The sequence below is a fragment of the Rhineura floridana genome, chromosome 9 (genome assembly GCF_030035675.1).
Source record: "Rhineura floridana isolate rRhiFlo1 chromosome 9, rRhiFlo1.hap2, whole genome shotgun sequence".
NCBI lineage: Eukaryota > Metazoa > Chordata > Lepidosauria > Squamata > Rhineuridae > Rhineura > Rhineura floridana.
The window spans coordinates 62,971,875-62,986,908 of record NC_084488.1 but is presented as its reverse complement, the minus strand read 5'-3'; the positions used below and the strand labels follow the sequence as shown (position 1 = coordinate 62,986,908).

At 42.5% G+C, this 15,034-nt stretch overlaps 1 protein-coding gene across 3 annotated transcripts in view; it reads right to left on the bottom strand.

Annotated features, from left to right (window-relative positions):
• The window catches only part of GATB (glutamyl-tRNA amidotransferase subunit B), a 59,351-nt gene that overhangs the window by 4,811 nt on the left and 39,506 nt on the right, over positions 1–15,034 (bottom strand). For all 3 annotated transcript variants that reach the window (XR_009757798.1, XM_061583879.1, XM_061583880.1), the window contains 3 exons: positions 9,608–9,741; positions 8,375–8,453; positions 158–292 (listed from right to left, as the gene is read on the bottom strand). Coding sequence is in view for 2 of the 3 variants with exons in the window: in XM_061583879.1 (XP_061439863.1) it covers positions 158–292; positions 8,375–8,453; positions 9,608–9,741 (348 nt within the window). In the remaining variant the exon portion in view is untranslated. The remainder of the gene's footprint in view (positions 1–157; positions 293–8,374; positions 8,454–9,607; positions 9,742–15,034) is intronic.

Below are 15,034 nucleotides of genomic sequence, written 5' to 3'. Positions count from 1 at the left end.
GTCACAATGCAGTTTTTCCCCATTTTCTCTAAAGAGTTACCAAGCAAAAGGGCAATATGAAGAGAAGATGGCAATTTAAATCTTTTATCACCACCACCCACCCTGTAAGAGTCACAGTCTCTTGTTCTCAATTTCCCAGGGTTGTTATCAATATCACCTCTTTCTGATGGCCTCCCATCACAGCCTGACAGATGCGCTGAAGCTCATTCTGATCCCAGAACAGTTCAAGCTTCTTTTCTTTAACGATCAGAGCTGGAGTCTTCCCTTTCCCCTTCCACATCTCTTCCAACACCTGCAACATCAAGGAAAATCAGTGTTTGAAACATGCGTCTTGTCTTTCAGAAGGCAAGGATGAGTTTAGCAATAAGGTGGTGGTAAAGAGTTATGGGCATAATGACTCCTATTCTTACAAAAAAGCAGAAATCAATCTACTGATGACACCTCATTATCTAGATGTGCAAAGGAAACCAGCAAGATATTTGTGATGAAAAGTTTTTCACTCTTGGCAAATCATGAACACCTCTTTTTGGACTGCCATTTGTAGTTCTCTAAGAAAGCAAGGTAAGCAGAGATTATATATTTATGGTACAAGTATGCAAGACACTGTAACTCTCCTACTGAGAAGAGAGTCTTGGTGATCCTTGTCCAATCATAATACAATTGAAAAGCATCACCAGAAGAACCATGCCCGTAAAACCAAGTCCTCTAAACTTTAGAATCTACAGCATCCAGCACTGATTCAGTGGCGGCTGGTGCCCACTGGGACTGGTGGGGCAGAAAGCAGGAGGTGGAGCCAGAGCCAATGAGAGGAGCGCCAACTCATTCTAGTTTTGTCCCGATTGTCTTCATTGCAAGGGCAACATTGAGACGAAGGAGGAGGAAGGTGACAGGCAGTGTCACTCCCCTGGACTGGTTGCAAGTGAGAAGGCAGGCAGGTGGGGGCTGGCTGTGGGCAGATTATAGTTGATGGGGCAGTGTCTCATTTGCCCTAATCAGCCAGCCTCCACTGCAATGGTTGTTGTCCAAGACAAAAACACGAAGCTAGATGAACTATTGTTCTGGCTCCTAATGCTGTTCTCAGGCTCCACATACTAAGGTATCCTGCATTTTGGCTTACCACAGTTCGATAACAGGCCACGGTTGTTTTGAAATGCCCATTGCTCAGTCTTAGTGGAAAACTCTCACATTCTCTTCCTTTGTAAAGGATAATATGCGTCTATTCCATGAGTTGGTAAAATGTAGTATCTTCCTTTTGATAAAGGACTCCTAGTGAAGGACTGGTCTAAAACATGTGAAATGCATATTCGATATTACTAATGCAGACTGGTTATCCTAACTGGTGTGTACAAGTGATTGCCTAATACTATGGTGTGACTACATAAACCAAGTAGTTTGTCTTCCTCCACCCCTTCAGTGCTTGTTCACCTGTGTGGAATGAAGATTTTGACCCTCCATTGCTCACTGTGAATACCACACTGGATTGGGACCGCGTAGCTGGAAATATTAAGGGTGTAATCTTTGCATATGCATACTAGCTGAACCATCTACTCCATGGGTATGCATAAATGAGACTGCAAAATGCATTTCCAAAAGAATTGCCAGTTAACCAGGCAACTGTCACCTTACCGACTATCAGTGGGAGAAAAAAAAATATAGCTACATAAAGGCAGGTTATCATAGACCACAGAGATGTGGAAGGTTATAATGCAAAACCATGTGGCAGCTCTACCCCATTTATCATTGTAAAGCACAGCTGGATGAACTTAAGTATCTGTATAGAATAATTATCAGTTAAAGTTGCAGTGCTTTCTAGCTTTGTAGTTGGGCTCCAGTACCTTGGAATAGGCCCTAGAGAATGGGCTATTTATAAAAAAGCAATTTCTTTGGGCAGTCATTTTCAGTATTCCCTCCACTCTTATTGTAGAGATGGAGGTGCAGAGAGAGAGAGAGAGAGAGAGAGAGAGAGAGAGAGAGACCTTTAGAAACAGCTGCTTCTGCTTGATCCTGCACTGAAGACATAATTGCATGTTTGGGCAATTGCAATCTGCCAATGCAGAAATGACTAGCACGCTGGAAATTCTGTGTTACTAATTCACTGAAGCTAAGAAAATGGGAGTGCTCTTTAACATAGTGCTCCCTAGCACAATTAGCAACGCTTTACACAAAACAAGATTAAAAAAAGATGGTGGGGACTAACCATGTTGTAAATCTTTCGCCACAACAGATGAAAATTCTCTCAAGACAGTAAGGTCACCAGACTCAAAATAACAGTACAGTGCTTTTCCAGGTAGGTGATGAACTACACATAGACTCTATCTGAGCTGCTATTCAAATTAATCTACCTTGTACCAAGTCCCAAGCTTAAGCTTGCAGTCGCATTTGTTTGGCTGGAGGCCAGAAGAGAGTAATAAATAAAGATATCTCAGGTAGCCACAGTGCGCCACTTGTTTTATTTCTCAGGCAATCAAGACCCAAGACATGTGGTGGTGTTATACAATGTAAATTTAAATACACCAGTAAATATATTAGAACCACTGGTTTAATTAAAAACAGCAAATGACACCTTCCAGTTTAGGCTACAGTTCTGAACTCCTCTAACAAACACAAGTGAATCATGGCCAAATAATGTCCTAAAAGGAGGGGCTCTGCTCCCTGCTTGCTCTCCTCATCCCCCCCAGGCACCCCCTCTCCCCTCACCAACCTGCTTGCCTCATCTGTTCCTCTGCTGCCCCAGACAAACAGTGCCATTGCACAGTGCAACTAGGCCTTGCAGCATAACCAGACTACAGGCCAGCCTTCTGCCCAGTCTGCCATTGCTGCCTCGCACTGGTGCCCCCCCCCTGGACAAATGGTATTTGCAGTACACCAGCCAGCCAGTCCCCAACCAAGCTGCTGCTGCCTTAGCTGCTTGCGGAGGTGAGTGGTGGCGGGTGGTGTAAGTGGCATGCAGGTAAGGGGGTGTTCACACTACAATTCACAGTGCCACTATTTGTGGTGCTGCGAACTTCAGCATGATGCTTACATTTTTATTTAGATAGAATATTCATTTTAGTGTCTCCTAAGGGATGATTCAGTTACTAGATTCGCTTTCCTTTGGCCTCTTTTCATGCTCCTCCAGTTGTATGTGTATGACAGAAGTTCTTGGGCTGAGTACAAATGACATGGCTTCTTCATATGTAAATGTCATCTGGATGGGAGGGTAAGTGTGAACCAGCTTTCAAGCAGTAATTTACAAATACTGCCTTCCCTTCAGAGAAGTTTTACATCCTTGTGATTGCATTAGTCCCAGTTTCATTAAATGGGAACTATGATGACTTCTTGATTGGTTGTGGTGCGGGGTGTATGCTACTCCAAACATTTCCATTGGTCATTTGCCTTAGTACAAAGTGTGGGCAACAAAAACAAATAGAATGGGAAAAGATGCTGCCCTTGCAAGGGCCAGAGGAGGGGAAGATCAGCTGTAGAGCACTACAATTCCAAATGGACATAAATTGGGCTTAAGTTACAGCACCAAGCAAGCCTGAAGAGTATAAAACCTGCTTACATCCTCCAATGCCTGCTATTTAGAACCCACCACCGTCACCTCCAACCCCCACACTTTGATTTGGGTGCCTCAAGCATCCAAGATTTCAGGGTAGAAAACAAAACTGGAATAAAATATTTTGCAGGGAAGAAACAAGGTAAAGACCTTCTGCTCATCAGGGTTAACAATATATAGTATGTGACTTAATAGACCATTGGCCTTGTTCAGTGTACAGAAGGGCCCCACTTTTTGGTGTTCTGCTAATACGGCGCCAGCGGGGCAATCAGCTGGAGGGGGGGCTGGAGCTCCCCGTGCTCCAGCTGATCTCGCCAGAGGAGGGGAAGATCAGCTGTAGAGCGCTCCAGCTGATCTCTTCTGGTGTGATCAGACTCACGCTCCAGCTGATCTCGCCAGAGGAGGGGAAGATCAGCTGTAGAGCGCTCCAGCTGATCTCTTCTGGTGTGATCAGACTCACGCTCCAGCTGATCTCGCCAGAGGAGGGGAAGATCAGCTAGAGCGCTCCAGCTGATCTCTTCTGGTGTGATCAGACTCACGCTCCAGCTGATCTCGCCAGAGGAGGGGAAGATCAGCTAGAGCGCTCCAGCTGATCTCTTCTGGTGTGATCAGACTCACGCTCCAGCTGATCTCGCCAGAGGAGGGGAAGATCAGCTAGAGCGCTCCAGCTGATCTCTTCTGGTGTGATCAGACTCACGCTCCAGCTGATCTCGCCAGAGGAGGGGAAGATCAGCTAGAGCGCTCCAGCTGATCTCTTCTGGTGTGATCAGACTCACGCTCCAGCTGATCTCGCCAGAGGAGGGGAAGATCAGCTAGAGCGCTCCAGCTGATCTCTTCTGGTGTGATCAGACTCACGCTCCAGCTGATCTCGCCAGAGGAGGGGAAGATCAGCTAGAGCGCTCCAGCTGATCTCTTCTGGTGTGATCAGACTCACGCTCCAGCTGATCTCGCCAGAGGAGGGGAAGATCAGCTGTAGCGCGCTACAGCTGATCTTCTTCTTCACAGGGCGATCAGACCCCCGCACTCCAGCTGATTGCACCGAAGGAGGGGAAGATCAGCTGTAACGCACTCCAGCTGATCTCCTCTTCTGGTGTGATCAGACTCCTGCACTCCAGCTGATCATGCCGGAAGCGGGGAAGATCAGCTGTAGCGTGATCTTCTCCTCCTCCTGCGTGATCAGCGGGTTAAGTTCCAGACCCCCACACTACAGCTGATCCGCTTTTCGCTTTTTGGCGCGGGTCTGGAACCTAACCTGCCGTATGAGTGGGGCCCTACTGTACAGCATCTCCCTATTTATCGTCAAAGCCGGGGTTTCTGCAGCTTCCCAGTTGGAGCTCATAATCATGGTTACCTCCTGTACATGGAAAACATGCCAAATACCTCCTCAATTGAAATGTGCTGTTATGAGGAGATGAGTTAATAAGCTATAGGGTGAGTGAGCAAGCTCATGCCTGAAATGGTTCTTTGATGACTGTGTGCATGGATTTGGAGAAGGCTTGTTTGGGAGTGCTGTAATTACATAATATAGTATTAACACAGCCATACCTCATCTCAGCCACACTATCAAGCCTACATACCACATTAGATAAGGCTCACAGCCCTTACCAACTTGAGCTTCCTGATTTGTACTAAGTATGAAAAACAAACAAATTTTAAGCTGCTGGAAGCTTCCAACAAGCCTTTAGCCGCTGCTGTTCCTGCTTGCTTCCGGCTGCCTCCTTCGGCACGGCACTTTTCACCTCCTGTCTCCGCTGCCATTCCTGGGTCAGCTTTTCTTCAATAAATTCAACGTTCAGGTCTCCATCAGGCATGGCTTTGATTCCCATAACAAAATTATTCCAAGTCCCATCAAGTGAAGCCAGGATCAAACAGGTCTTCTGAAGGACAGAGTGTTCCATGCCTCGATCCTGCAACTCAGCAAATAGGCGCCTGAATTCCGTGAGATGCTCACTCATTTCGCACTCACCCGTGAAGCGCATCTGGTACAGCTTCCTTGCCAAGCACAACTTAGATCCCGCGGTCTGTTGCACATGAATGCCTTCCAACCGGTCCCACATCTGTTTGGCGTTCGTAACATCTCTCACGTGTAGAATAAAGCTAGAACTTTATTCAATCAAATTTTGGCTGAACACAAGTCATCTCAGGATCCATTTCAACTTGTTTATGCATACCTGGGCTGGTAATTACCCCCACAGTAAATCTTTCATGTACATGTGTGTGTGTTGTGTGTGTATGCATCTCCATTTGCCTAACCCATCAGTGCTGCAGGTCAATCACCCCGCTCTCAAATGCAGCAATTCATTTGCTGTTGCGTGCGTGTATATAGCTATTTGTGCCCTCAGGCCATCCAATCTCTCTGCCTACTGCTGAGAATTGTTAGAAGCATTTGTTATTCTTCAGACATCTAGCCCACCAAAAGTTCTAAGTGTAGCAAGGGCAATGTATTTCACAGGATTACTCAATGATAACCAAATAATGACATTGTTGATGTGTTATTTATACTGGTCGTTAGATTACGTTTGTGAAACCACCCTGGGATTTGAGATGGATATAAGTCTTAACAAGTTATTAATATAAAGACACAGAGAATACTAGCTCCACAAACAGATGATAGCTAAACAGTTTTTTTAAAAAAATAAAAAAATAACGCCATTAACACAATGTAAATGTTTTGACACCAAGAAAAATAGATTAGAAACTCTCTCTGTGAGACAATGGCCTGGTATACAGGTTTTAAAACAAACTGTGCTTTAATGTGAACATATAATGTGAACATATAATGTGCAGGAAGATGTGTTGTCTAAACCTGGGCTCGTGGTTTGTTTCTCTCCGAACAAACCACGAGAGGTAAAGTTTGTTCTTTTCTTACCACTCATGGTTTAGACAGAAACAAGCCATGAGCCCAGGATTAGATAGCACACAAGTCAGACACTGACTTCTTTCATCTGCAGCAAGAGAAGTGAAGGAGGGCTAAAGGAACTTTTGTGCATGCTGCTCATTCACATTAAACCATGTGAAGTGGGCCACTGAGAGGATTGATAGGAGAGCCAAACGTCAGTGTGATCACAGAACTCCTCCAAAGGCATACAGAGGATGGAAGCAGGAAGACACATCTGTGTAAAAGTTTGTGGCAAAACCACTAGTACAGCCTTTCCCAACCAGTGTGCCTCCAGATGTTGTTGGACCACAATTCCCATCTTTCCTGACCATTAGCAATGCTGGCTGAGGCTGATGGGAGTTGTGGTCCAACAACATCTGGAGGCACACTGGTTGGGAAAGGCTGCACTAGTAGATTGCAACACTCTGCATGCATCTTTTTACTGCATGAACATGGGCTAAAAAAGGTGCAACTGGCTCTATCTGCCCAGCAGGTGTACTAACATGACATAAAAAATAAGTGCAAATACAATTGCCACGTTACAAGCTCTTTTCCATGTGGGAATTATATACATATATAATATACATATATGTGTGTGTGATTTATTTATTTATTGAATTTATATCCCACCCTTCCTCCCAGTAGAAGCTCAGGGCGGCAAATAAAAACACTAAAAACACTCTAAAACATCATAAAAGCAGACTTTAAAGTATATTAAAACAAAACATCTTTGAAAACATATTAAAAAAAATCTTTAAAAAAATCTTTTTGTTTGTGTACTCTCCCTCTCTCTCCACCCCCCTCACCTCCCTCCAGAGTGGTAGTTTTCATGGACTAAACCTTATGCCATAATAAATGTGTTTAGTCTTCTAGGTGGCACAAGGCTCTTTGTTGGTTTTAGAACACACGCAGAAGACCTAACAATCCTTGCATACCAGGGCACTACAAATGTTATAAGGATAAGCTAATGCTAAAGTCTCAGAATGCAGACATCTCAAGGTAAATGCCAACTTTCACATTCATACCACCTCACAATGAAAAAAAACACCACTAAACAACAACTCTGGGATGCCATGCAATAAAAACTGCAACAGCCTCAGCCTTCTTACCTGGAAGCAAGGCCCACTGAGTGCAGTGAGACTTCTTTTCAGGAGCCAGGCATAAGATTGCACTGAAAGGGGCTTCAGTGATTAAGCAGACTATAGCTATTCAAACCCCTGTAGGATGGCATACCAAGAGAGTTGCTATAAGCTACTGAGACTGAATCTGTCCATATTTTGACAAAAATTTGTCAACCAATATGGAAAACTAAACAATGGCCCGCAGACTGGAAGCATTCAATATACATCCCAATTCCAAAGAATGGGGATCCCAGGGAATGCAGTAATTATCGAACTATTGCCTTAATATCCCATGCAAGTAAAGTAATGCTCAAGATCCTACAACAAGGGCTCTTACTATATATGGAGCGAGACGTCTAAGCGGGATTTAGAAAGGGAAGAGGCACCAGAGATCATATCACAAACATACGCTGGATAATGGAACTGACCAAGGAATTTCAGATGGAAATCACCCTGTGCTTTATAGATTACAGCACAGCCTTTGATTGTGTAGATCATGAAAAACTATGGAATGCTTTAAAAGAAATGGAGGTGCCACAGCATCTGTTTGTCCTGATTTATGGAAGACCAGTGGTTCCCAAACTCCCCCCCCCCTCCCCCCCCCCATACAGATCACTTGAAAATTACTGAGTCTTGGCAAACCACTTAATGATTTTTCTGCCTACAGTAGCAACTGTACAAGATGCTGTATGAGTTTTTAATTGTATTTTACTGAATGACGCTCATGGACCACTGGTAGCCCACGGACCACCATTTGGGAACCCGTTCTAGACGGAAATGTACTGTGACACAAACAAGCTTATGACGAAGGTAATGTTCAAAAAGAGGAATGCTCACTTGTTTGGCTGCTGAAGAGGAAATCGTTCCACTTTCTAGAAGGTTCAGAAGTTCAGCCAGAAGAAGAGGACTGACTGGACTAGACAACATCAAATGAATTAAATAATCAGAGATATTAGAAATACAGCTATACTGAAGTATCAAAGTTGGGATGTGCAAAACCCCATCCTTACATAGAATTTCCTGTTTTACCTCTCCATGGATGGTATCCAACTAAATGCTTCCACTAGGCACAAGGATTTCTGCTTGCAAAACAGAACTTCTCCTCCCTCTCCCCCTGCACCCTCCCCAAAGCTTGGTGGGGTTGAGAAAAACTCAAATAAGATTTAGGGAGCACGCAGGGAGTGGAGAGGGAGGGGAAGTTGCATTATACAGCCAAAACTCCTTGTGCAAATGAAAGCACGTTGTTGCATACTGCCCCAGTGCTGAAAAATATCCATGGAAAGTCAGTGGTGCTTCAAATACTGTTGCTTTTCGTGGTTCTTCTCCCACCCCGCAGAAAACAAAAACAAAAAATGATTGTGCAAACTGATACATTATTGCAGTAGGCTGACACGTGTGTGTGCAGACATTTTACTGCACAAATGCACATTTGATATTGCTGGTTATGACAGTTTTACTTTCGTTTTGCTGCCTTAAAAACAAATATTGATCATATACCTTGATGTGAGTGCACGTGTGCAAACTGAGAAGTGTAAATTAGGAACTGCAAGTACACATGCACAGACAATCCTGGAAATTGCCAGCTAAAGGCTCAGATTGTTTTGTTTATGTTGCACATTAGACTTTCCCATGGATATCTTAATCCAGTTCCAATCATGCCAAGTTACACATGAAGGGTTGTGCTAGTTGTGGATGGGAATATGCATCCCATTGAGAGTACTGTAGTACTGACTGACATCTGTACTTGATTGTCCATTAGAAGGAAATCCTCTTTCCTTCTCTCTTCACCTATCTTGCACAAGACTTGCTCTTCCAGCCACTGATCTCTCTCCCCTCTTCCTTATGTAAATTACTAGGATCAGATAAGGAAGGTCCAGTATAATTGTCTGCATCAGCTGAACCACACTACCTACACAGTTATAAACTGAACCTTGAAGGTTACTGTGGCATCCCTGATCACAGAACACTTCATTCAGATGTCCATGTAGCATCAGAGGACTATTATGAAAAATACTACTATTTGTGTACAAGATTTGCTTAAGCAAAAATATGGAAGTTTAAAAGCCTCACCTTTCCTTTACTTCAAGGTTATACTGTTTTAAATAGCCAAGTATAACATTTAGAATCCAGCTAGCCACCTTTTGGGGACTCATTTTTGTGGCATTCACCACGGCTTCAAAAAATTCTGTTAATCCATCTTCATTCTGTTCAGAAATAAAATGATGTATTAAGGAGACAGCAGCCAAACCACCTATCCCCACTGCACCCAAACAAATAAAAAACCCCTTCCCATGATCTTTTTGTTCTCAACACACATGAAATATACTTAACCTCTTGACTTCTCAGTAATGCCCAGCAGTCAGTTTGATTAACGCGCTCCAAGTTAACTTCACTTCCAAAAAGAGCTATAGCATAAATATTTGATGGAAGAGTATTTTAGACAAGACTTCAGCCTCTCTGCTGCCAGTTTTGCAGAAACTAAACCATTCACAAGCTCTTTACTTGAATTAATTCATGTAGAGGAGTTCACAGTTATAACTGCTCTTACTGTTGGTCATAGATCACCAAATGCTGTAAACCGCCCAGAGAGCTTCGGCTATGGGGCGGTATATAAATGTAATAATAAATAAATAAATGCACCCACACACGCTCAGAAGTGTATTACCTATCCTATATGCATATTGTGCTTTTTCACAAATGCTGCAAATGTGATGAAGCATGCAGTTGCTGCTGCTATGTTGTTGTTGTAGATAGCCGGCTAGATTAGGGCAAGTCTACACAGTGCATTCACCAGCCCATTTCTTCCCCATCCCAACTTGAGACACACATCCCACATCCCTGTAAAATCAGATGACGCTGTAGAACAATGGAGCACCCACATTATTAAGGAAAGTGCCACGGGGTAGGGATGTATATACATCTGCAAACATTTGTATCTAACTAGACATGTAAAGAAAGGTAAAGGTGTGAGTCTAGTAAGGGAGGGAAGAGTCAGCAAGTTTTTAGTTTCCCCAATATGATAGATCAGGTAGAACTTGCCCGGCATATTGTCAAATGTCATAATGGTACTTTATACTAATGCTTTCTAAAATGGTTGAAATAGATATGGCCACAACAACCCAAGAAAGAGCTGAACTTGAACAAGCAAACTGGCATGTGGAGTCAGGATAAGTATCAGACAAATACAACCTTTTTTTGGAAGAGAAAAAAGCTATTATCTTTAAAGAGATTATAAACTTGTTAATTAAAGGAGGGTCAGCAAGCATAATTAGCCAGAACGTAAGCACTTCTGCCCAATTTGTGTGGGTGTTTTAAGTTGAATCAAATTCACCATGACTGACAAACTCAATCCTAGCCTTCTAGTTCTTGCCGTTTTTGTTCTGCAGGCAAGACTTGAGCAGTTGTTTGCTTCCAGACAACTCCTACTGCTGGAAAGTTGATCAAAATGCATGGCAGACTCAAACCAACACTTGCTTAGCACAGAAGACTGGAGTAATCCTATGACTCATAGGAGGAATATTTTTCTCTCAGACAGTTTGTCAGTTTAGGGAATAAGCTCACACACAAGGCAACCCTTGAAAGGAACTTGCTTACATCCACTGCCAAGTGCAATCGTCTCCAAAATCCTAACTCTTATCCAGTCCCATTCAGTTCAAAGCACGTTTGTCAGGAGTTTCAGTTTTCTTGCTGCATATATTATCCACTAATTCCTAACAGCTTAATGAGATACTCAGTCTGGTAGAAATCCTACATATTTAACAAGTACACCCATGTGGATCTGTCTACTATTTCTGCCATTTTGAATTTCATACATTCATACACACATGCAGATGAAAGTCAAATGTGTCAGGGAATGTTTGGGAAGAGTATTTGGAATGTATCAGAAACAGCACCCTGCCCAACCAAAATCACAAACTGCCTTATACCGAGTCAGAACATTGGTCCATCTAGCTCAGTACTGTCTACACTATCTGGTAGCAGCTCTCTGGGATTTCAGGCAGGAGTTTCTCCCAGCCCTACCTGGAGTTGCTGGGGATTGATCTTGGGAGGTTCTGCATGCAAGGCAGATGCTTCATCACTGAGCTGTGGCCCTTCCCCTAACTCCAGTCCACCTGCAGAGTATCCAATCAAAGGACAGGTTTGAGCAGGAGAGGTCAGTGCATTTAAGAGCTGTGTGCATGTAAAAAATGCCAAAGCAATAGATTGTCACTTCCTTCCTTAACCCAGACTTTCATATTTGACCATAAAGCCCACTCAGAAGCTACAGTACTGAGCTACCTCCTTTGCTTAACTTTGAACAGACTCTAAATCTTCCACAAAGGCAAGGATACAAAAAATCCTGATGGAGGGACAGTTCATTACGTACTGACAAATGCACTTCAACTTGCTCATTAGATTCTCCTGGGCCTGTATCTGGCATACAAATTAACTCAAGCAAATACATATCGCATGCAAAATTTTTCTGATAACAAACATGATTAAAAGTGATGAGGTTTTTTTTTTTTTTTTTAAAAGCTGTTCTGCAGTATACTGATTTTTTTTTAAAGGAGCTAGTATTTGAAACCCCCTCTAGGATGCACATCTTAACGTGGTGAGGGGGTTTGAGAGTGTTGAAGAAGCTGAGAGCAATGCCATCAGGAGTCTAGACCAAGAGGCTAGACTCCTAGCAGGGGCACCCAAGGTGGAATGGTCAAAGCTGAGACACCAGCCTAAGATGCATCCAAACTCAGAGGAAGGCAATGGTAAACCACCTCTGAATACCTCTTACCACAAAAACCCTATGAACAGAGTATCCAAACTGCAACACAAGATAGTGCTGGAAGATGAGACCCCCAGGTCAGAAGGCACTCACCAAGCTACTGGGGAAGAACAAAGGACAAGTACGAGTAGCGCTATGACTAATGATGCAGCTGGGTCAAAGCCGAAAGGAAACCCAGAGGCTGATGCGCACAGATGCGAAAGGAGAGTCCAGAGTTGTACGATGCACACAATAGGAACATGGAATGTGAGAAGCATGAACCAGGGAAAGTTAGAAATTGTCAAGCAAGAAATGGAACGTATCAACATTACAATACTTGGCGTGAGCAAATTAAAATGGATGGGAATGGGACATTTTCAATCAGGCAACTACAAAATATTTTATGCAGGAAATGAGAAATCAAGAAGAAATGGGGTTGCTTTAATAGTGAGAAGTGATGTAGCAAAAGCAATTAGGAGCTACAACGCAAGGTCTGAATGAGTGATATCAATGAGATTAAATGGGAAACCTATTAACATAACCATCATCCAAGTCTATGCTCCAATAGCAAACACAGAAGAAGAGGAATTGGAGAGATTTTACGCAGAAGTACAGGAAGAAATTGATCACACACCAAAACAAGATGTGCTGATAATCATGGGGGACTGGAATGCAAAAGTAGGGAACAGAGAAGAACTAGGAATTGTGGAGAAATGGGGCTTAGGAGACAGAGATGAAGAAGGAGAAAGACCTTCTGAATTTTGTGAAGCCAATAATTTGTTTCTTGCAAACACTTTTTTTGAGCAACCGAAAAGACGACTGTACACATGGACATCACCAAATAGTCAATATAGGAATCAAATTGATTATATAATTTGCAGCAGAAGATGGAGAAGTTCCACACTTTCTGTGAAAACAAGACCAGAAGCAGACTGTGGTATCATGATCTGGTCATATCGAAAATCAGAGTAAAGCTAAAGAAGAAGAACAAAGCAATCATAATGCCAAAACACAATTTAAGTAACATCCCAGAAGAATATAAAGATCAAATAAGAAACAGGCTTGAGGCTTTCAACTTAGTTGACAGAGAACCAGAAGAACTATGGAGTCAAGTCAGAGACATTATCAGGAAAGGATGCAAAAAGACCATACCTCTAGTTAAAAAGAGAGAAAGACCTCAATAGATGACTGAAGAAACTCTTCAAATGGTTAAAGAGAGAAGGAAAGCAAAAGGAGATAGAAATATGGTCAGAACCCTAAATGCAACCATACAGCGACTAGGAACAAAGAGAACTATTACAATAGTTATTCTATAGAAATAGAAGAGGACAACAAAAAGGGAAGAACAACAGCCCTATTCCAAAAGATTAGAGAAATGAAATGCAAATTTAAACCAAGAGTAGGGATGTTGAACAATCAACAGGGGAACACACTGACTGACAGAGATAAAATAAAAGGAAGATGGGAGCAATACACTGAAGAACTCTATAAAAGAGATGCCAGGATGACAGATTCATTCATGGAGGAACTGTATGATGAAGAATAAGAAATTTGAGAATGTGAAGTGAAAGCTGCTCTTAAAATACTTGGAAGAAACAAAGCACCAGGATACTGAGACTGAATCTGTCCAAATTTTGACTAAAATCTGTCAAGAAATATGGAAAACTAAACAATGGCCCACAGACTGGAAGCGTTCAGTATGGGGTGTATTTTGTCACCCTATTTATTCAATCTATACGTAGAACATATCATACAGAAAGCTGGATTGGACCAAGATGAAGGAGGTGTGAAAATTGGAGGGAGAAATATCAATCATTTAAGATATGCAGGTGATACCATACTACTTGCAGAAACCAGTAATGATTTAAAACAAATGCTGATGAAAGTTAAGGAGGAAAGCACAAAAGCAGGACTACAGGTGGATGTCAAGAAGATTAAAGTAATGACAACAGAAGATTTATGTAACTTTAAAGTTGACAATGAGGACATTGAATTTGTCAAGGATTATCAATATCTTGGCATAGTCATTAACCAAAATGGAGACAATAGTCAAGAAATCAGAAGAAGGCTAGGACTGGGGAGGACAGCTGTGAGAGAACTAGAAAAGGTCTTCAAATGCAAAGATGTATCACTGAGCACTAAAATCAGGATCATTCAGACCATGGTATTCCCAATCTCTATGTATGGATGTGAAAGTTGGACAGTGAAAAAAGCGGATAAGAGAAAAATCAGCTCATTTGAAATGTGGTGTTGGAGGAGAGCTTTGCACATACCATGACTGCAAAAAAGACAAATAATTGGGTGTTAGAACAAATTAAACCAGAACTATCATTAGAAGCTAAAATGATGAAACTGAGGTTATCATACTTTGGACACATCAGGAGAAGACATGATTCACTAGAAAAGACAATAATGCTGGAAAAAACAGAAGGGAGTAGAAAAAGAGGAAGGCCAAACAAGAAATGGATTGATTCCATAAAGGAAGCCACAGACCTGAACTTACAAGATCTGAACAGGGTGGTTCACGACAGATGCTCTTGGAGGTCGCTGATTCATACACTACCACCCCAACTCTGTCTTTTCAATCCCCCTATAGTTTTCATATTTTTTTGTATTCAATTGTGTCGTTTAATCCAGTGGAGGCTTCTATCAGTGGAACAGGAAAGTAAGGTCTTTTTCGTATATTCACTCTCCCTCTTGTAACACCATCTAAATGTCGTACAGGATTGGGCAAGCCTTCAGAACAGCATGCGAAGTGT